At 48.8% G+C, this 22,374-nt stretch overlaps 2 protein-coding genes across 3 annotated transcripts in view; both read right to left on the bottom strand.

The window, feature by feature from the left end:
* Positions 1-2,328: 2,328 nt before the first annotated feature.
* On the bottom strand, positions 2,329-6,865 carry CNTF (ciliary neurotrophic factor). Its single transcript, XM_050955959.1, has 2 exons — positions 6,752-6,865; positions 2,329-2,805 (listed from the first exon to the last, which is right to left on the bottom strand). The coding sequence occupies exons 1-2, from the start codon at positions 6,863-6,865 to the stop codon at positions 2,329-2,331; spliced, it is 591 nt and encodes a 196-aa protein (XP_050811916.1).
* A 4,690-nt stretch (positions 6,866-11,555) lies between these two features.
* The window catches only part of ZFP91 (ZFP91 zinc finger protein, atypical E3 ubiquitin ligase), a 31,714-nt gene continuing 20,895 nt past the window's right edge, over positions 11,556-22,374 (bottom strand). For both annotated transcript variants that reach the window (XM_050955941.1, XM_050955939.1), the window contains exons 7-11: positions 15,172-15,222; positions 14,613-14,691; positions 13,917-14,031; positions 13,213-13,312; positions 11,556-12,997 (exon numbers count right to left, since the gene is read on the bottom strand). In XM_050955941.1, the coding sequence (XP_050811898.1) occupies positions 12,487-12,997; positions 13,213-13,312; positions 13,917-14,031; positions 14,613-14,691; positions 15,172-15,222 (856 nt within the window). In that variant the 3' untranslated portion in view covers positions 11,556-12,486. The remainder of the gene's footprint in view (positions 12,998-13,212; positions 13,313-13,916; positions 14,032-14,612; positions 14,692-15,171; positions 15,223-22,374) is intronic.

Raw genomic sequence — 22,374 nt, forward strand, 5'->3', positions numbered from 1 at the left:
ATTCCTTCCCATTTTTCAAAAGCAAAAAGCCGAAAACCAGTCAGATCCAGACCATCTCACGTGTCAAAATATTTCATAGAACAGTTCAACCTCATAGTGCAAACCCAGCCACGGTAGAAGGATAGTGGTTAAAGGTGAGAGGAGGAGGAGGAAGAGGAGAGTGAGTGAGTGAGAGTAAGAGTGGCAGGGTGGTATGGTCTGTGTTACCTCTTTATAGAAAAACACGTAGGTAGCATGTTGTAAGGGATGAAAACTAGAGAAAACCCTTTGTTGGAGACATAGATTTAAAGGCCTGAAAGGGCTGTTTTTCCATATAAAGAAACAACTCAAAGTTTATTTTTCTGCTTGTGTTTTACCTTCCAAATATCAGGATCAAAGCTGTGTGCCTGGTTGGGCAGGATAGCAGGAAGGAAGGCGCAGGTTTGGATTTCCAGCTCTTAGCCCTCAGCTGAATTTATTTTTAACAGAACTCTTCTCTCCCACATGTTTGCACAGCGCTTGAGTTAAATGCATGCTTAAAAAACCCCAGCCCCATAGTCTGGATAAAAGTCACTTCTTTTTGTGCTTAATCTGGATCTCTCATGTCAGATCCTACCCGTTCTCCATCTGTTCAAGGGGGCAGTCAAAAAAAGCAGGGCAAACAAAACAACTCGTTTTTCAAGCTTTCTCTGTACAGTGGGAGGCTGCTCCTGTCCTGTCTCCAAAGCAGATGCAGGAGGGTGTGTGTGTGGGGGGTGAGGGGGTAATAGGCTGAGAACAGTTTTCCTGGGAGCCTCAATGGAATTACTGAGGGCTACACCTACTTTGGGACCCTGAGGGCTTCCCAAAACAGACACAGCAGGGCTATCCTGGCAGTTGCTCCTCCCTGTTCAGAGCTCCCAGGTGGGAGTGTCTGACCCCAAAGCAGCCAGATCAATCAGTCCAGTCTTGTGGGTCACATGGTTAAGGGGCAGGACAGGTGAGTAGATCTCAGCTCCCCTCCTATGGCTGATGCAAGCTTCTTGTGTGAACTTGCCCAATGCCATGCCTCAGTGTCCCCATCTGGAAAATGGGGATCAGGGTCTGGAAAGGGCTTAAGGTCCTAACCAGACAGTTCTCATGGTTCAGCAAGCCAGCCCCTGCAGCATCTTCAGCCACCTGCCCTGCATCAGGCAGAAAGGGTCTGCTGCTTACTTGACTTTCATGGGTTTTATCCTGCTGCCCATCACCACAGCATCTGGGCATCACGTCAAACCAACAGCAACTGTGCAGGCCCTAGTGCGTTTCATGGACTATCTGGTGCAGCAGCACCTGGCTCCCAGGTCAGGAGTGCCACCGCTCTTGGGCCTCCATCTCCCTGCTTAAGCAGGAGCCGGTACTTCCTGGGTAGCTCGCCAAGCGCCAACACACTGGTTAAATGCAGCCAAGGCTGGAAGGGGCAGGAGAGGAGACTCCAACTTCCATGGTCGGGCGGGGGGCAGGCGAGGGGCAGTGAGATGAAGGCGCTTGTCTGGCCTTCTTCCCTTAAGAGCTCAGCAAGACCATCAAACAGAGCTACTGTAATCTCAGGGCAGGGGACATGTGGTGCTAGGTGGGAACTCAGGGATGGCCTCAGCTGGCCTCAAACCATGTGGGAGGTGGGTAGGACGACTCCCCGCAGCAGCTCCGGGTTTCTCCCCAGCCCTCTATCCTTCTCCCTCTGTCTCAGACAAGTCCCCCCCCATCTCCATCTCACTGACCTGGAAGACATTGCCCCCCACCCCCTGCAGCTGGGACATGTGGGGGATCCCTGCAGCGGCTCTGCCTCCTCATCCCAGCAGGGCAGCCGCTGCCCCCACCCGTCAGGAGCTGCTCTGGGCTCCAGCCGCATCACAGTTCCCTCCCCACAGCAAGCAAGTGGGGCCATCAGCTTCTAAGCTGAGAAGCGGGAGTCAGGAGCCATCTCCTGTCCCCCTCTTGCCACACACGTACCCTTCCCCCACCTTCCCTCAACTCCCCTGCCCTCTGCTCAGCCACCCCAGAGCCAGCCCACCTTCCTATCCAGAGCAGGCACATCTGGGATTTGAGCCCCCCTCCCCCATCTGGCCATCCCACCTCTCACCACAGCAGCCCATTAGCCCTTATGGCGCTGGTCAGTGGCTGCTTGATGCCTCCTCCCCACCCAAGCCAGCTGGGTGGTTTGGGAATAGGTTCCTCCTCTGGCCCAACTGGCCATGTTGTCTGGGGGAGGCTGGGCAGGATGCCTGCCTGTGCCAGAGCCTAGACCTGGCCCTTGGGTTGGAGAGCACCCCTTCCCCCGCACCAGCGCTTGGATTGCTGAAGGAAGGAGGGATGGGGAGGTAGGTGACCTCATTCCTTCTGGGCCTGGCCCCCGTGGGCAGCGCCAGAGCCCTGGCTGTGCTTGGCAACCTGGCGCAGGTCTCGCACGGACCGCACAGTCCAGTGAGCCAGCTCCTGCAGCACCTTCAGCCCCCGCAGCTTCATCTCAAACAAGCTGCGATGGCCTGGGTCCTCGGGGCTGGCTGCCTCCCAGGCTGGCCTGCCGTGACCCAGCAGCGCCAGCAGCTCACCCAGCTGGCAGGCCAGGGCCACCACCTGCAGCAGGACAGACTGGATGGAGGCATGGAAGTCCGTGTCCAGTGGGGTCAGGTGAGACCTCTGCTCTTCCAGGACCTCACCCAGCAGCACCTGGAATGCCCGGTACGCCTGCAGGTTGGCACCCAACCGCTCGGCCACTGTCAGCTCGCCCCCTTGCTCCATGGCTGCAGCTGGCACACCATCCACCGAGTCCAGGCTGATGGTCCTGTCCAGCCCCTGCCTCTCCACCTGAGGGGGGAGGTTCAGTTATAGAAAGATCATCCCACCATTCTCCCCTATTAGCCCGACCCACTCCCCTCCCTTCCCCACCTCATCAGCTCCCCTTCTCCCATGCCATCACCCTAAAACCACCCACTCCACCTCACCAGCCCCCGCAGCCAAAATCATTCACTTGCCGTCACCACCCTAACCACTCACTCCTTTCCTGATAACCAGAATCCATGCCAGGGAGAAGAGAAATCCCACTGTCACTGAGACAGACGGTACTCCACATTCACCCTTTTAACAAGACTGTGATAAATTCTATACAAAGTATGCCTTGTGAGGTATAATCAAAAAACTCATAATCGGCTGAACATTATTGTCAGGGTAAAATGTGTGGCAACATTGTATGCAAAGTTATAAGATTCTACTGTGTAATATTACTGTGATTTGTTCCAGAGTTTGAAAGGCAGGCCCAAACCAGGTCTTCACAGACAGACACACTGGCACCCCAGCCAAGTATCAGCATGATCAATTGGACAACCACCTAGTTAAATGGCCATTCTGTGGCTGGAAGAAGGGTGTGAGCGAGAACTTTACATATTGACAATAGGACAACTGGGAGCTTCTGTGTAAACAGACTGCCTGTTGCCTGAACCCCAGTTAAAGGTAATCCTCCAAGAGGGGAGAATGGTATAAGAATGGATGGGACACATAACACAAATCACTTCTCCCCCTGTCTCTACTCAGGATGGCTACAAAGCTTGAAAGATAAAGAAAACATCTTTGAACTGGGGCAGGGGTCAATTGGAAGTTACTTTTCAAGTCTATGTAGTGTTTTGAAGAGCCAGCAGCCTTCAGCCAGCAGTTTTCAGCCAATCCAGACTGCTGGCAGCTTATACTGAGAAAAATCATTGGGTTTTAAATTCACTTCGCTTGTTAGGTATAAGCTGGTGTTTTATCTTTTTTTTTCTTTGTAACCAATTCTGACTTCTAGGCCTGATTAGTTGTAATCACTGAAAATGTCTCTCTCTCTGTTGTTAATAAACTTGTTTTAACTAAACCAGTGTTGTTTGGATTGAACTGTTTGGGAACCTCCACTTGAGGGTCTGTGCACCTCATTGTCCATTGATGAAATGACAGCCTTTCCCTGAGCTTGTATCATCCAGTGGGTGCTGGGCTGTACAAGACATACATTTCTGGGGAAAGGTCTGCGACTGGGAATTGGCTGGTGTTGCCCTGTAAGTAATTCATGAGTGGTGACCAGAGCATTCAGGTAATACAGCTGAGGGTGATTTTGCATGCTAAAGCCTGTGTGTGAACAGACTTGGAGTGGCGGTTCTCACAACAAAGCAGCATAAAAGGCACCCCAGACTGGAGTATTGAGGGGACATAACTGTCCAGCAGCCCAAATTGTACCCTGGGGAATGTCACAATCACTTATCACTCATACACCAAGCCAGACCACGGTAGGGCCAAGGAAGGAAGGGGAAGCTTTATTAAGATTGCTACTGTCACCACCCTGGGCCTTGGCCGCTCCACATTGTTTGAACAATGGAGAAACGAGCAAGGAGGAGACAAGAGCTGGAAAAACTGCTGCTAGCAAACCCACCAGAAGGGACAGTCATAGGATAGCCTGTCCCTGGCCTAGCTTCTGCTGTTTTGCATTAGCCTCAGGCAGCCCTTAGCTGGGACAGCTAGGAGGTAGCTACTGGCCAGTGTTGTGTCCCCCTATGTCCTTGATACACCGAGGAGATGGGTCTGCTACAGTCTCCACCTACCAGGGCTGGTTCTTCAGCTGAAGATGAAGCAGGTCACACATTTAGCTCTGGAAGTCCCTGTTTCAAGCCCTGTTGTCAACAAAAACAGTAGCCAGCCCCTAGGTGCTGCCTATGGCGGTACTGGCCACACACAGGATAGGGGCCTCTGAAAAAAAAAATTGTGGTGTGGTGCTGGATAATCCACTGAATATGAGCCCCCATGGTGATGCTGTGGCCACAAGAGATAATGCAATCCTGACATGCACAGATGAGACTCTTGAGGAGAGGGAAAAAAGAGTCCTGGGGCACCTTATAGACTAACAGACGTACTGGAGCATAAGCTTTTGTGGGTGAATACCCACTTTGTCAGATGATGAAAGCTCATGCTCCAATACGTCTGTCAGTCTACAAGGTGTCCCAGGACCCTGTCACTTTTTACAGATCCAGCCTAACATGGTGGCTACTCTGATACTTGAGGAGAGGAGTTATTTTAACTCCGTTTGACACTGGTACAATCACTGCTGGAATACCATGTCCAGTTCCAGAGCCCACAATTCAAGAGGGATGTTGATAAATTGGAGAAGGATTAGAAATGAGCCGTGAGAACAATGAAGGGATCGGAAAACCTGCCTTATAGTGAGACACTCCAGGAGCAAAATCTATTTAGCTGAACAAAAAGGTTAAGGGGTGACTTGATCACCACCTGTAAGTACCCACCTGGGGAACAAAGATTAAATAATGGGCTCTTAAATCTAGCAGAGAAAGGGCTAACACAATCCAATGGCTGCAAGTTGAAGCTGCACAGATTCAGGCTGGAAATAAGACAAACATTTTTACTGATGAGAGTAATTACCCATCGGAACAATTTACCCAGGGTTGTGGTGGATTCTCCACCACCGACAGTTTTACAATCAAGATTGGATGTTTTTCTCAAAGCTCTGCTCCAGGAATGATTTTGAGGCAGTCCTCCAGCCTGTGTTTTGCAGGAGTCTGACTAAATGATCACCATGGTCCCTTCCAGGGGTGGAATCTATGAATTAAGGGGGTCACTCCTCTCCTAAGCAAGCACCAAACCAATGGAAAAGCAAAAATGCAGGAGCTGCCTCTAGAGCTGGCTAGAAAATCCCTGCTGGAAAGCTTTCTGATGGAAGCATCAGGAGCATTCAAGCAAGGTGACAGGATTGGGGGAATTTACAGCAGGGCTTTTCCAGAGCTTGGCACCCAGTGCTCCCTGAGCTCTTGTGATAGTGCCACCCTCATCACCAATATGCTGGTGGAAAGGAGATCCAGGACCTGACTCAGATTCCATGAACCATCAGCTCCGTTTCTTTTTCTAGCAGTGCCCACAAGGTGACACCATGCCCGAGGCACCTTGAATATTAACACCCATCTTCCTCCCTTTTTTCCCAACCAAGCTCTAGCATCTGTTGAGACAAACCCAAGGTCCTTCCCCTCCTCCCACCAAACCTCCCACTGCATTTTGGGGTGAAGGGCCAGAACCTTAACCCATACTCTGCCTGAATTCCCACACCATCGACAGATGTATGTTCCCTCCCACTGATAGGTCAATTGGAGACAGCTTCAACTGCTGCCCAGGGGGAACGTGTTACATGTCCTTTCTGTCCCTGATCCAGAAGGTGTGGGTGAGGCCGTAACAATCTTTATCTCGCTAGTTCAATCCCCAGAAGGGTGTGCGTGATGCATGCTCTCAAGCATCAGTCATGTTCTACCTTAGGAGGTGGCTGTGTTTCTGTTTCTGCTTCAGGGGTGCTAGAAAAAAATAGAACCTGCACTAGAGGTACAGTAGGACAAAGGAGAAGAGCCTGGATTCTCTGCAACAGGTGGAAGAGACATTGGTTACTCATCTCCCTACCAACAGGGAGAGGGGAAAAAAGCACAGGAGAACTCAGTCTACACCCTACCTTCAAGAGGCAGCACAAAGACCTTTTACTCACCTGGCAAGTTCCATCCGCTGGCTGAGCTGATTGACTGAATACCCCCCACCCCCTCTTTATAAACCTGTACCCAACATGCATCCATATCAAGTATAGGAAGACGCACCCAAACCCAAGGCAGGGAGGTCAAACTAGAGTCACCCCCTTTGCTTTTAAAGGCAGTGTTGGTGGCAAAGCAAGGTGCCACTGTTCTTGGCTGCCAGGCACGATGTAGCAGTTCGAGCGGCCGAGGGATGGGCCTGGGAGGAGAAGACTCACATAGGACTCCAGGAGGCTGGCCACGTCGGAACGGATCTTCCTGGCCAGGAGGATGACGCGGCTGCAGAGGCTACGGTGTTGGAGGGACGCAGGGGATTGCTCGGCTGAAGCCATCACGCCAGCCCGCTGTCCCAGCTGCAGATAGCAGCTGAGCCAGAGAGATCACACAGGGCTGTCTGCGCCACGGCCAAGCCAGAAAAATCCCTTGCTCAGCTCGCACATTCCGCTCTAGAGAGCATTAGCTGCTCACGCGCCTCTCTCCCCCGCCCTTCTGTCCCCGAGGCCTGGGGAGAGACTGAACATGTCTGACATGGAGATTGACAAAGGCAGATTTTTCATCTCTTACCATGTCCCTCCTCCATGCGCCTTCAAGTTGCCTGACCCAGAATCAGTCTCCCACTCACTCCACCCTTCCTCCCCCACAGCCTGTCTCCCCCACAGCTCTAGTCCACTCATCTGCAGCTACATCTGTCCCTCACAACTTGTATGAGGGGTTGTCTATTTTTTGTTAAGGTCAAAATTTCTTGGTCAAGGTCCAAACTCCAGAGAAGAATAAAAAAATAAGTAAATAAAAAGATTTTGGAGTCTGTTCAAAAGCATCTAGCAATTGGGATCTGGCCCATGGTCCTATTGACTAGCTCTGTTGTATACAGTTGCCAAATGGGTGTCCTGATAAACCCCCACTGAGATGAGACAAAGCCTGAGATCATCTGTTATTTCCTGCATCCTCTCTGTTCTGTCTGGGAAGTTCTTGCTCTTTCCTATCATGTCAGGTCTAGTGCCCATAACCCTCTTTTCCCAGACCTGGAGTCACAGAATCTCAGGGTTGGAAGGGACCTCAGGAGGTCATCTAGTCCTACCCGCTACTCAAAGCAGGACCAACCCCCAGACAGATTTTTACCCCAGATCCCTAAATGGCCCCCTCAAGGACTAAACTCACAACCCTGGGTTTAGCAGGCCAATGCTCAAACCACTGAGCTATCCCTCCCCCCTCTAATGTTCAGCAATGACCAATCACAGCCAGATAAATGAATAAGAGAAAATAAGCATGCACGCTGCATCCATTTTCTTGTCCAGCAAAGGGGATCTGATCAACAGCCAGAGACTGCAACCATTACACAGGGGCCAAGATTTGCAAAAACAGATGTCTAAATAAATGACTTGATATTCCAGAATGCTGAGCACCCTATAACTTCCCACAGCAAGTCCACAGGAGCTAGCAGCTGCTCAGCAGTTTTGAAAATCAAGCCATCCTTTTTAGGCTGGTTTTAAACATTCCCTGCTAGGTTCTTCTCCTGAGCCCATCATTGCAGAGAGGCAAGGAATGTTTTCTATCCCCACGGGCTGCTTCTCTCCCCTTTCCCCTTGAGTTGAGACTGGAGAGAGCATCACTCCCATTGTGGGAGCTCAGGTCCAGAGCCCACAGCAGAGGACTCGCAAATCCAGGACAGCATGCGCAACTGATTCTGCACACCGGCAGGAGTTTATCTGGACCCAAATACGCACTTGGAAAGATTTGGCTCTCTCCTGAGATTCAAAGGATCCCAATGCTTTTAGTGGTAACTGTCCTTCTAGGCAGAAGGCAGCCTCTGCACACTCACGTCACCGAACAGCAGACAGGTCAACCTGATTTCCAGACTTTTGACCATGATTCAAACTGGTGATGCGAAGGGAAAAAGCCCCATCCAGCAGGCATGATACTAGAGCCATCCATCCTTACCACCCACATCCCTGCTTATCTGCAGTCCTCTGGGAATTTAATTAGGTATTTACCCTGCTCAAATGTAACTGAAAATAATGGCTCCCACACTACTTATACATAACCATGCCCTTCCCCGGTGATCCCAGCATAATCCACTACAACCAGTGCAGACAAGCTGCATGCACCAAGACAAACAACTTTTATTTTGTTTTCCTTTATACATTTATTTTGGTTATGTCTTACCCAGATTAAGAGAAAACGAGTTGAAAAGCAGAGTATCCCTTTATTATTACATTTTACATTATCCTTTCCCCAACTTGGGTTCAGGTAGCTACCCGGGCTCCCCCTCTCCCTGTGGATATTGCTGTGGGACAAGATTTATAGCAATCAAAGGTTTGTCAGGGTGTGCATCTCCTCCCCCCTGCTTTTGTTCCACAGTAGAGGGGTGTGCCAATGCAACAGCTGTGTTGCCACCTGGTGGCTACTGCAGGTAGTGCTGCTAAGCAGTATAAAGTTTAACCCCCCTCCCCACTGGCAGGTTTCATGCTAATTCAGGTTGTGTACCCTGCCTCCTCACCCTGTCCCAGGAGCTGAAGGATGCCCAGCCAGCTTTCAGGAAGCATCAATGCCAGATGGAGTGGCAGCAGAGTGACACAGCGGGCAGCTGATGCCCCATGCACAAAGCAAAAGCCCCTCTGCACAAGTCCCATGCAAGCTTAACCTTAATGGCGGGATGCGAAGAGGCAACTCCAACTGCAGAGAGGGCAGCTTACGTAGGGAGTGCCCACACTGAACACTAAAAGGAAGGGGTGGGGAGTGATGTTAAGTCAGTTACTACAAACAAGCCTCTGTGAAAGGGGAAAAGGAAGCACCTTAAGCCCAGCTCCCCAACGTGCTCCCGCCGCCAGAGAAAAAAATAAATACATGGCGGGAAAAAATACAAAAATGTTTATTGCAAACTACTACAATAATTTATTGAAGCAAACTGCATGCGAGTGGTGGGAGAGACACGGAGGGGGAGAAGCAGCAGGAAGGCATTGACTGTTAAGTTTTTTAAACCCAGGGCTGGAAGTTACACAGGTCTCTCCTGCCCTGGAGGTTAGAAGGCTGTGTTTAAGAACAGAAACAATTGGATGAGACCAAAGGGGGAGGGAGGAAGGAAGGTTAAACCAGAAGAGCGTGTGGGATGTCGGCAAGGAAGTGACAGGGATAGGAAGGACTTCAGAGCCGAATTACCCACTCATTGCTGCCTGTTGGAAACATGAGAACTTTCTCTCTACTGGAGAAGTTGAACAGCCCACATCCTTATTTCCCAGGTGCCGTGACTGGGCTGCATCACTCTGCAAGTAAGTCATGGGGCAGTCTCCACAGCAGGCTGTCTAGCTATTGCACCACCCCAGAGTGAGATTTCCACCCAACACAGCATATTTAGTGCCAAATAAAAGGAAATGGATAAGGCTAAGTTCTCCTTTTAGTGTTCCCTGGAAGGCCCAGTCTGTTCAAATGACAGAGGGTTTCCACAGAGCTCCTGCAGAACTGGTCTGTAGCAGTGCCAAAGCTAACTTGCACCACAATAGCTTTTAATCATGCAAAGTCAAGACCTAGACTAGAAGAGTTTTAAACAGAGGTGTCAGGAGTTGGCCATCAAAACCATAAATCCAGGGCTGGTTGAAAGCTTTCCATCAAAACTGGTTTTGAGCAAATTTTATTTAATTCAATTTTCTGCAGAAAATTTCAGCCTCCAGCCCAAAAGCCAAAATCTTCAATTTAGAAATGTTAAAACGGTTTTGTTGTTTATAACTGAAACGAGACATTTCAACATTCCAAATGAAAGTTAGTTGTGTCTCATTTCAACATGAACGCACATTGCCCTGAGCTGCTGCTGCTGGGAGCTGTAGCTCCAATGCCTTAAGCTACCACTCCATTCTTATGTTCTCAGCTGGACTGCATCTCCCATGATGCACCACAACCACGTGACTAGAGAACACAACCAATCCGTCAGAAAGAGGAAAGACCGTGGTGCATCAAGGGAAATGCAGTCTGACCAGGGAGCCCAGCTCAGGTAAACACAGTTTAATGTTGAACTGATCCAAACTGAAGTGAATTGTTTCACAGTATGTTTGACAAATGTGAGTCGACCTGACCAGAAACAAGACATTTTGCTGTGATTTTCCCAAAAGATTTCAGCGGTCAGCCTGTTTTCAGTTTTTAGATAAAATTAAAACATTCTCTGGTAAATTTCCAATGAAAATGAAATTCTAGTTTGTCAGACTTTTCTGCAGAAAAACTCCATTTCCAACCAGCTCTAACAAACAAACAAGTTTTGCTGGCTCGGTGTTTAAACAGGGTATTGCAACTTCCCTCTGAATCACATGGACATGATCAAACAGATTATTCTTTGCTTTTTCCAAAAAGCAAACAAATGTAAGGTCACTGCATGAAGTTCCTGACAATGGACAGAGCAAAGATCTGTGCTCGATACTTAAGATACATTATGTCCTAAACCCTTCTGAGAGACAACAGTTGTCTTAATTACTAGGCTATTCATGCCCATCTCTCATTCAGGCAAAACTACACCACGTCTCACAGAAACCAGGAACATTTGCGAAAGCTGGCCTCATAAGGAGCATGTGTAGGGGGGAACACACCCCATGCTCTGTCCCCAGGGGTGTCCGTGCAGGGAGACAAGTTGCCATTCCCGCAACCAGATGTCAGTCAGTCTGCTTCTATTCAAATGAAGTGCAAGATAACTGAGCCCAGTCCCTCCTCCCCCCCCCCCCATAGCTGTATCTCTTTCAGGAAAGGAGGCAGAATTGGACAGGGAACGTGATATCTTGCACCACTTTTAGTTATACATCTGTCGCAAGACTGGAACAAGGTCCTTGGCTAACAGTGCTAATCCTTCCAATGGCTGGGAGTGAGGATGAATCAGTGAGAAAAAAGGGTTAATGCAAGGAGCTTGGAATAAACTGGGAAGGGAGAGAGAGAACACCAGATAAGTTGTTTCCGCAGTTCAGAGCCCTAAACTAAGCTACTCATCCACCACTGCCTACCCTACCCCAACGCAAACAATTGCTCCAGAACTCCACAATGCAAATGGAGTTCCTCCCATGGGGTCTGTCACACTGCCCTGTTTACAAACAGCTACTCAGCTTCGTAGTGCTTTCTTCACCCCGATTCTCTTTGTGGTGGTGATCAGCCGTAGCAGCTGCTGCTCCAGCATGGCTAACTCCTGTGAGTTCCACTCATGTAAAGAGGCCCACTTTGGAATAGCCCAATCCCCTGCAAACGTAATTAAAAATACCAGACCCTCTGCTCAATAAATAAGGACTTTTGTTACCACCACACAAAAAAGAAACATGTTCAAAGTGCAAATGACTGTCACCAATCGGAGACTTCTCACTGCCTCTCCCACACAGGGCTCTCGTACAGAGCCAAGCCCCCGCACCTCAGCAAGCGAGCACCATCTGAGCGCCAGGGCACGCCCGCTACTTCCCATCAGTGAGGGAGGGGAAGGGTGCGAGAGGAGGGACAGGTGCTGTTTTACAGCTCACCCTGCTGAGGGGCCCTAAAGTGCCAAGCCAAACTCCCAGGCCCAGGAGGAAGAAAACAAGACTGCAAGGATCAGAGTGCAGCAATGCATAGAAGTCGGGCAGAGGGAGTCCTAAGAACGAGAAGCTGGTCCAGAGCCCAAACTCTTTCAAGTTTGCAAAGAGGGATTTGTTGAGGAGCAGGGAAGGCACCTGGGTTTAGGGTGAGTGAGGGCCTCTGGCTGCTTCCCTTCACTCGGAGAATTCCTTTGCTCTGTCTCGCTTGAGTAACTGCAGCATCCCCTTTCTGAAAAGGGACAGTAGGACAGAGAAGGGGTCGGGGGGGGGTGTGTGCTGTGATCCACGCTGGAGGGGAGCAGGCCCTTTGTTTATTTACTAGTATTTTAAATTTGTTTGACTTCTCTCTTTTTTAATAAGTTTCTCCATTTTTTCTTTTAAATACAAAGTCCGAGCTGTCCCAACAACCATGTGCTCCCTGCCTGCTAAGGTCCGGTAGAGTCAGAATCTTCAATCAGAACCTCTGTGGTGGCTCCAAGAATCTCTGCGTTCATGACCAGCCCTTCCGTGCTCCCGCTGCTCCCGCCGCCAACGAAGATCTTGCTATCAGCCATCAGGCTCATGCGCTCAGCCCCACTGCAGTATGCCTTTGGCATCCCGTCAGGGTTCAGCAGTAGGCACTCGCCAGGGGCAGTGCTTCCCAGGGGGTCAGGAAGGAGGGGAAGGCCCTGGCCATCAGTGGGTGGGGCAATGGACTCTGGACTAGTGCCCAGGATGTCGGTGCTGGTGATTAGGGCGCCTGCATTGGCAGCTAGTGCTTCAGCAATAAGCACCTCTGGGTGGCTCTTGGCCTTATGTGCCACCACGCTGTCCTTCTTCTCAAATTTCTTGCCACAAATGTTGCAGGAGAACTGGTAGAAAGAGTCTGCGTCATGCTTTTTCATATGCCAGTTCAGAGAGGCCTTCTGCCGGCAGGTGAAGCCGCAGATCTCACACCTGGGGAGTCGGAGGCAAAAAAAAAAAGGAGGTCAGTAGGGGAACATGGACACACATAAGGAGATGCAACAGAGAACGCAGGCATATGAAGGCCAGACACAGAATTGCAGACAGGCGTGCGAAGCAGATTCAGCTGTGGCCAGGGAAATGTGGCCAGCTGAAGGAGGTAGAGACATATTTCAAAAGGCAAGGCAAGACAAAGCAGGAGCACTCACTGTAAAGGCTTCTCGCCTGTGTGGATCATCCGGTGCACTGCCAAGTTGTGGGAACTCTTAAATGCCCGGGCACAGTATTCACAGATATAATCCCTTTGATCTGTAAAGCAGCAGACACATCTCAGCTTAACACTTGCATCTGGATCAGAACCACATTCTTGGATTGAAAGTCCACTCATCTGAAAGTTGCCCTAAGATCCCACTTTTAATTTTGAAGGTTCTTGGGTGAAGCTTTCTGAAAGTGAGGCAGCAATTTAAGTGTTAAAACTGTCTGATCCCAGCAGGACTAACGAAGAAGGAAGCATCTCAGGATGCTCAACAGCAAGCCTTGTGGATTATTAAAGGTAGAGCTGATGGGCTCGAAAGGGAATCCTGACCAATCCCACATGCTTGACAAGGTGAAGCCTGACAAGAGCATCTTAAATGTGGAGAAAACATGATGACACTGTTGCAAAAAGGCACCTATATGCCAAATAAAATAATGCTACAGTACAAACCCAAAGGCTTATTTCCACATACTCGCACTGCCCAATGGGTGTGCGTGAGCAATTAGGCAGTAGTCCCAGCAGGAAGAGAATAACCACCAGCAATCCACACTACCTAGGTTAGACTCTTCCTCACCTCAGGAGAGGTGAGGGTTTTCCCCTCTCCATCCATCCATTGGATGATGGGTTGGATTCAAGTCTCCCCAACTCCCCCAGTACCTGTGTGATGTTTGGCATGCCGTAGCAGCTGCTTCTGGAGCCGGAAGAGCCGTCCACAGGAGGGATGGGGACACACATATTTCTTCTTCAGCAGATGCTGGTATTTGATGTGATGCTAGGAAAGATGATGAAAAAGTTACAAGCCTTCTCCCTGTCTGACTAAAGGAGCTACTGAAAACCAGATTCCAGGTGACAAGTTAAGCAACATGACAGACCACAAGGGCTACAATCAACCTCCTTGTGCATTGCAGGAGAGCTAACATGATGCAATTATACCAGATTCTGAGATCTGATGAAAAGCAGAAATACAGGTGAAGAGGCACATATGGTACAATTACAATGGGCTGGACTTAGCTTCATTACTCGCTACTAGCTTGTAATAACACCTAGCTCTTCTTTAGTGCTTTTCATCAGTAGATCTCAAAGTGCTTTACAAAAGGAGGTCAGCATATTATTCCCATTTTACAGATGGGGAAACAGACACAGGGAGGGAAAGTGACTTGCCCAAGGTCACCCAGTGGGCCTCTGCCAGAGCTAGGAACAGAACCCAAAACTCCTGAGTCCCAGTGCAGTGCACCACTTTCTAAACCAGTGCCTCCCTTACCAAACTGCATTAAAAAGGAACACTGCAGTGAAAGGTGAAAGAATAGCAGCTCCTTGACCCCAGATCCAAATGAGTGGAAGAGCCTGACTGACCTGCAAATAGCGAGGGTGGGCGAGGACTGTGCCGCAGCCTTCCATCTCGCAGCGTACATACTGGATTGGAGGCTTCTTCCTAAGAAGTACATGGGAGAGTAATGCACAGGGAGGTTAGACAGAAAATATGAAGTAGATGCAGTATTGATTAAACAAGAAAGCCATTGAAGAGCACCAATAATGTGGAAGTGATGAGGTCACCGTATCAATTGTCTTGTGAGTCAGCACATTTGAACTCATGCTCTCTCCTGTAGCTTTCCACCCCTAGGACTGCTCATGGGGTTTAGCCACAATGTGCTCAGCACCCAAGAGATGACAGTGACAGAGCACCTGTAGCCTTATCATTGGCTTCTGCCATGCTACCGACCAACTCAAAATGACCTGTCTGCAAGAATCCATCATGGTGGTTTTAGAGTGAGCTACAATTGTTTCCAACCTATGCTCAATAAAAACATGCATGAAATAGCTGGTTCTGAGGGGGTTAAGCCCCTCCATACAAGAAATGGAAAGGATGAAAATCTACAGTAAGGAAGGTGGAGAAAAGGGAAGTCACACTTACCTTCTTTTAGGCAGTCGTGGGCTCTTGTCATCTTTTCTCCTCCTTCCCCTCCTGTGATAGGATTACAGAGATAGGATTAAAAATTATGCTCCTTTGCAAGGCACAAGGGCACAACTGAGATGGAATAGGGAAGCCTTCTCCACATGAGCAATCCAGAGCACGGTTCTGTGCCATGGGAGAAATCCACCATTTCAAAGCCTGAGAAAGTCCCAGTTGGGGGGAGCAGGGAATAGCTTCCACAGACCTGATCTAAAGCCCACGAAGGTCAATGAGAGTCTTTGCACTTACCTCCATAGCCTTTGGATCAGGGTCATACAGAGTACATGACCTCATAACCAGCAACCAGCCAGACTTTAAGGGTACGTCTACAGTACGAAATTAACTTGAGCTTATTTTATTTGAATTTTCAGAAGTGATTTTATACATTCGGTGTTGTGTGTCCCCACTAAAGCATGTGAATTCTGCGGAGTGCATCCACAGTACCGAGGCTAGCATCAAATGTCCGAGCGGTGCACTGCAGCAGCTATCCCACAGTTCCCGCAGTCTCTGCCGCCCATCGGAATTGTGGGTTAAGCTCGCAGTGCATCATGGGGCAAAAACATTCTTGCAGGTGTTTCTGGGTGTGTGCCGTCACTCGCTCCTCCCTCCATGAAAGCTACAGCAGATGCCATACTACCAGCAGACGGTGCAGCATGGTGCACCGCCAGTCTCCTGCTACTATGAATCCACCTCGCATGTCCTCTCGTCTTTCTATCTACACTTTCATCTAACCATTTCCCACCTTTTTTCAGCTATCATGAACAGAGCCATACAGCTTCCGCCGCTTTTTCCACGTTGTCGGTCATGGGCTCCCATGGAAGCTACAGAAGGCAACAATTCCCCGCTTTTTTTCGATCATCGTGAACAGAGCCGCACAGCTTCTGCCACAAACTCTGCTCACGTTTCCGCCACAAACTCTGTTCTCCTGCTCTTGCAGCTCTAACAAGCTTCCCGACTCCGTGGAAGCTACAGAAGACAACCATTTACTGCCTTTTATCAGCCATCTTGAACTGAACAGCTCGTTTCATGCCCTTCTTCCAGAATTACCCATGCAGACGCCATAAGGCAGCAAGAATGGAGCCCGCTCAGATCTCCACTGCAGTTTTGACCATTGTAAATACCTTGCGCATTATCCAGCACTATGTGCAGTACCTGCAAAACCGAGCGAGGAAGCGACGACGACGCAATTACTGTACTGATGAGGACATGGACACAGGCATTCCTAGAAGCACGGCATGTGGCAATTGGGAGATCATGGTGGCACTGGGCCTGGTTCATGCCATGGAACACCAATTCTGGGCCCAGGAAACAAGCACAGACTGGTGGGACCGCACAGTGTTTCAGGTCTGAGATGATTCCCAGTGGCTGTGAAACTTTTGTTATCCGTAGGGCCACTTTCACGGAACTTTGTGACTTGCTGTCCCCTGCCCTGAAGCGCAAAGACACCAAAATGAGAGCAGCCCTCACAGTTGAGAAGTGAGTGGCCAAAGCACTGTGGAAGCCTGCAACGCCCGACAGCAACGGGTCAGTCAGGAATCAGTTTGGAGTGGGCAAATCTATTGTGGGGGCTGTAGTGCTGCAAGTAGCCAATACAATCATTGACCAGCTGCTATCAAAGGTAGTGACTCTGGGAAATGTGCAGACCATTGTGGATGGCTTTAATGCACTAGGGTCCCCTAACTGTGGTGGGATGACAGACGGAATGCATATTCCTATCTTGGCCCTGGCACACCGGGGCAGCAAGTACATAAACCACAAAGGGTATTTTTCCATGGTGCTGCAAGCACTGGTGGATCACAAGGGATGTTTCACTGACATCAGTGTGGGATGGTCCAGAAAGGTGCACGACGCTCGCATCTTCAGGAACTCTGGTCTGTTTGAACAGCTGCAGGAAGGGACTTACTTCCCAGACCAGAAAATTACTGTTGGGGATGTTGAAATGCCTGTAGTTATCCTCGAGGACCCAGCCTACCCTTTAATGCCATGGCTCATGAAGCTGTACACAGGCACCCTGGCCAGTAGTAAGGAGCAGTTCAACTACAGGCTGAGCAAGTGCAGAATGGTGGTAGAATGTGCTTTTGGACGTTTGAAAGCGTGGTGGCGCAGTTTACTGACTTGGTTAGATCTCAGCACAACCAATATTCCAATTGTAATTGCTCTTTGTTGTGTACTCCACAATCTCTGAGAAAGTAAGGGGGAGACTTTTATGGAGGGGTGGGAGGTTGAGGCAACTCGCCTGGCTGCCAATTTTGCACAGGAAATAAAGTCTAAATTGTTTAAAAACTGTTATTATTTGTTGCATAACACATTGAGAGAAATCAGAAGGCAGACTGGGGGAGTGGGGAGGTTGGGTTAGGGGGATGGAGGAGGAGGGGGGAAGGACAAGTCGAGAAACCAAATCAAAAGTTCACATATGCCAGCTTTCTGATGCTTGGGCGATCCTCTGGGGTTGAGTGTGTGGGTCCCCGTAGCCTCCTTATTCGTGTTCTTGGGTCTCTGGGTGAGGAGGCTATGGAACTTGGGGACGAGAGAGGGCGATTATACAGGGGCTGCAGCGTCAGTCTGTGGTCTTGCTGCCTTTCCCACATTAGATCCATCATACACTGGAGCGTGTCAGTTTGCTCCCCATGAGCTTGACCATAGCATCCTGCCTGCTCTCATCGCATGCCTCCCTCCTCTCTTTGTGTTCCTGTAATGCTTTACGGGACTCTGCAATTGTTTGCCTCCATGCATTCAACTGGGCCCTATCAGTGTGGGAGGACTGCATGAGCTCGGCAAACACGTCTTCCCGAGTTCGTTTTTTCCGTCTTCTAATCTGGACCAGCCTCTGGGATGGAGTAGAGAGGGGCCATGCTGAAACATTTGCACCTGCGGGAGGAGAAAAAGGGAAGGTAGTTATTTTAAATTATATATTTCAGAGAACAAAGGGGACACTTTGGTATGAGTAAGCCATCACACACAGCTAGGCAACAGAATTCAGCTTGCAGGCAACCTAGAGGCACGTGGGGTTCTGCTTCTTCTATATTCATTTCAATGCTTTCAAACTGCTGGGCCCCCTTTCCCATAGCAAGCAATGGCTGATGCATTTGCCATAAAGGAGGGACTATGGGCTCTCTGGGATGATCACTTCACACAACAACCCCTCTCCGCAGCCACCGCGTGGCTCTGATGAGGCTCTGGGCAGGGATGAGCCCTTTAAACTAAATATGAATAGCCCAGTGCAGCTGGCTTTCCCTCTCTGCCCCCCACCGCGTGGCTCCTATCAGGCTCTCACTCACCAGAAGTATCTTCTCCAGGGTCATGGTCTGGGAGCGCACACTGGGAGTGGGGGGAGGCTATTGGCTCCACCGTTAAGCATAGTTCCTGGCTAGGGGGAAGACGGATTCCACACTTGCCACCTGTGCACTGTCCTCCTCCTCTTCATCCTCCGATGACTCTTCCTCCTTGCTCCGTGCAACTCCCCCCTTGCAGGCGTCCACAGACAGTGGTGGGGTAGTGGTGGCATCACCTCCCATAATTGCATAGAGCTCATGGTAGAAGCCGAATGTATGGGGCTGTGACCCAGAGTGCCTGTTTGCCTCCCTGGCTTTTTGGTATGCTTGCCTGAGCTCCTTGATTTTTGTATGACACCGCTGTGTCCCTGGAGTAGACTCTTTCCGTCACAGCCCTGGAGAGTTTAGCATACGTATCTGCATTTCTTTTTTTGGAACATAGTTCTGCCATAACAGACTTGTCTCCCCAACGTGCGATGAGATCCAGTACCTCCCGTTTGGACCATGCTGGAGCTCATCTGCGAATCCGAGACTGCGTGATCTCTTGTGATGGTGGACTCTGCATGGTCGCCTGTGCTGATGGTGACCAAACAGGAAATGAAATTCAAAAGTTCCAGAGGCTTTTCCTGCCCATCTGGATAGTGTATTGGAGTTGAGAGTGTTGTCCAGAGTGGTCACAAGGGAGCATTCTGGGATAGCTCCTGGAGGCCAATAACATTGAATTGCATTCACAATACCTTTAATCCGGGATTGCAATCTCTATTTAAGCGCTACTCCACTTGCCGAGGTGGAGTACAGAAATTGATTTAGAGCCCTTTAAATTGAAAAGGCTGGTTTGGTCATGTGGACGGAATCTTTTTTCCCCCCGAATTAACTCGGCTAAGTCCAAAATAAAAGATTAGTGTAGACCAGGCCTAAGACACATGTTGCAGCACCCAGCACAGTACACTAGAGGATCTCTAAGTGATAGGGTTTTTTTTTTTCCAGTGGGAATGTCCCACTCACACAAGGATGTTCCCTCCATAAGAACTATTTACAAGAATTTTGGTTTTTGTATTCTTATGCCACAAGAGGGTGCCAAACCCACTAATCCAGCTATGCTCAGTCCATGTAGCTACCTTCTGTACCCACCGCTCTGGACCTCAAGCAGAATGAAAGATTGAAAAATCAAAAAAGGTCCTCAGGGAATTTTCCATTTACTTTCATCTACTTTTTCATCTACTGTTTTTTCCTGCAGCCAAGTATTCATGTCATATAGATCAATTATTTGTTGCGTAGCATCCAGAGGCCATCAAGATGTTAGATACCAAACCACACACATACAAGAGACTTTGCCTGTACCAAAGAGCTCACAGTGAATCTTTAATACATATACAAATAGTCACAAAACATTTCTGTATAGTGAAAAAGAAACAACAGCTGTTAACACACAAGCACCACAGAGAAGCAAAGAGATCGGAGCCCGCACTGCCAGTGATGAGGGGTGTGGCTTAACAGAAGAGGTTGCTCTGATTTAGGATTCTCTGATGTGATGGTACCTGGGACAGTCAAGCTTCTCAATGACACTATCAAGTTTGCTCAGTTTATAGGATGTGTTTTTAACTGTCCAGAAAACAAGCTGGGATCTGAAAGTTAAGTTAGGTCCTTTTTGGCTCGTATATAAGCACAAGAACTTCTGCACTCAGTGAAAGTTAATGTCAAGCTAATACAGAAGCCAGCTCACTCTCCATTGCTATCTGCTTTGCATAGCTAACAGGCATAACAAAAATAGCAAAAACCTCGTGTCAGAAAAGCAATCAGGTATGACTTGGACACAAGATTTGGAGTAAGACAGCTCTTTTTTTCAAAAGATATATTAAAGGGTTGATATGATGCATGTCGTAAGAATCTTTTCAACTCTAATGGTGTTTTGCTGCTTTTCTCTCAGCACTCTCTAGTTTGCAATATCGAGCACTCAAGAATTGAACCTGTAGCCCATGTGATTGTCCAACTGTGACGAAGTAGGTTTTATCCACCTTGTTATGCTGTATGTGAGTTTTACTGTCCTATACTAATACTGTGTGTACCTTAGTTTCCCTGTGTACTGCACTGATACTTCAGTGGTGGGAACTGGGTGTGATTTTTGCTGAGCCCCTCAGGGCAGGTGAGGCTGCCCAGCTGTTTGCATGCAGGTAACCGCATCCACCCTCCTAAGTCTCAGACCAGGTGACACCTTTTACCCAGGAAGTGAGACAAAGGAGGAGGAGAAGCAGCAGCAATGGTAGCTGGAAGCTGGCAGTCTCTGTGGGGGGACTGGAAGAGGGAATCAAGAGCATCTAGCCCAGGATTCCCAAGATGAACTTGGCTGAAAGTCACTGATTTCTGTAATAGCAAGCTCTGTTCTATGCTGTGTTCCTGTCGACTAATAAACCTTCTGTTTTACCAGCTGGCTGAGAGTCACATCTGACTGCAGAGTTGGGGTGCAGGGCCCTCTGGCTTCCCCAGGAGACCTGCCTGTGCAGACTCGCTGTGGGAAGCATATGGTGTGGAAAGGGATGCTGAATGCTCCGAGGTCAGACCCAGGAGACCGTATGTTCAGAGACTGGCTTCATATGGAGTAGTTCCAGAGCATTGACCCGGTGACTCCGTGACACCAACAGACATCCAGACACAAAAAGCTTTAAGTGTGGCTCTGCTCTGAAGAACAATTGTATAAAAATCATTATGCAACAGACCTGCCTAAAGTAACTTGTTACTTCTGTTAACACTGCAACACAAATACATTTACAGCAGAGGGATGGATCCTTTCCTGGCTCACAAAGCAGAATTTTAACACTGTTTGCTGAATTTTTATTGTTGGTGATACGTGAGCTAATAAGAATCCACAGAGACTGTTAGACCTCAAAATGAGCTCACAGGAATGGCATAATCTTAATTGCTCAAACTGAGCATGTTTGATCTGGAGTTACTGAAGATATCAGGGAGCCCCACAAAGCCAGGGTTTAGAAGAGTTACTTTTCTGAGGACTACTGCACTTTAATATTAGAGTTGCAGAAATATAATCAACTACAGCTGAAGAACAGATACCACAGTGGGAGGCTGAACTCCACATATAGCAGAACAAGAACTGCTCTTCTCCCTCTCCCATCCAGAAGTTCTCTCTTTTTACCTCATGCCAGAATGAGGCCTTGACTTAGACCAGCAGATCCCAAACTTTACTGGTTCGTGCACCACCTTCTTAAATTGTTGGGGAGTGAACTGATGGAACACTAAGACCGCATACCTCCAGTGGCACATGCACCCCAGTTTGGAAACCTCTGACCTTGATCAGTGGTTTCCAACCTGTGGTCTGTGGACCCCTGGGAGTCTGCAGACTATGTCAATTTCTAAAGGGGTCTGCACTTCCATGTGAAATTTCTGAGGGGTCTGGAAATGAAAAAAGTTTGAAAACCACAGCCCGAGGTGCATCCCAGCTGCTAAAGAGAAGAGCTTCTTAATGCTTAGCTCAAGAAGCCACAGGGCAATGAAAACAATTCTTGAAGTGTCTGAGGTTCCACACAGAATGCTTGCAAGTTACTTTTATATTTGATATTTTGGAAAAAAGTCTTGACAAACAGTGCATGGCGAGAAAGTGTGTAAATCTACAGTGTACCAGCCTTCTGAGCACTAACTGGCCATGCAGACCCAGGTGCCATGTACTAAAAGTTCCCTAGTGCATTCTGATTGACTCCAGTTTCAAAGTGGAGTAAATCAAAGTGCGCAAGAACTGTTAGTGCACTGCAGCAGGATCCATGCAGCTGACTAGTGCAAAGGAGATTTATACTCTAGCTTGATGCGAACTATTTGTTTGTCTAGGGCAGTGGTTTTCAATCTTTTTTTCATTTGCAGACCCCTAAAAAATTTAGGCCATGAA

Source organism: Gopherus flavomarginatus, chromosome 5, assembly GCF_025201925.1.
Source record: "Gopherus flavomarginatus isolate rGopFla2 chromosome 5, rGopFla2.mat.asm, whole genome shotgun sequence".
Lineage (NCBI taxonomy): Eukaryota > Metazoa > Chordata > Testudines > Testudinidae > Gopherus > Gopherus flavomarginatus.

Bases quoted from the DNA above. Each gene is read 5' to 3' on its own strand.
- CNTF (XM_050955959.1), bottom strand. From the start codon at position 6,865: ATGGCTTCAGCCGAGCAATCCCCTGCGTCCCTCCAACACCGTAGCCTC. The intron at 2,806-6,751 runs GTGAGTCTTCTC...CTCCCCCCTCAG, and splicing joins CCAGCCTCCTGGAGTCCTAT to GTGGAGAGGCAGGGGCTGGA.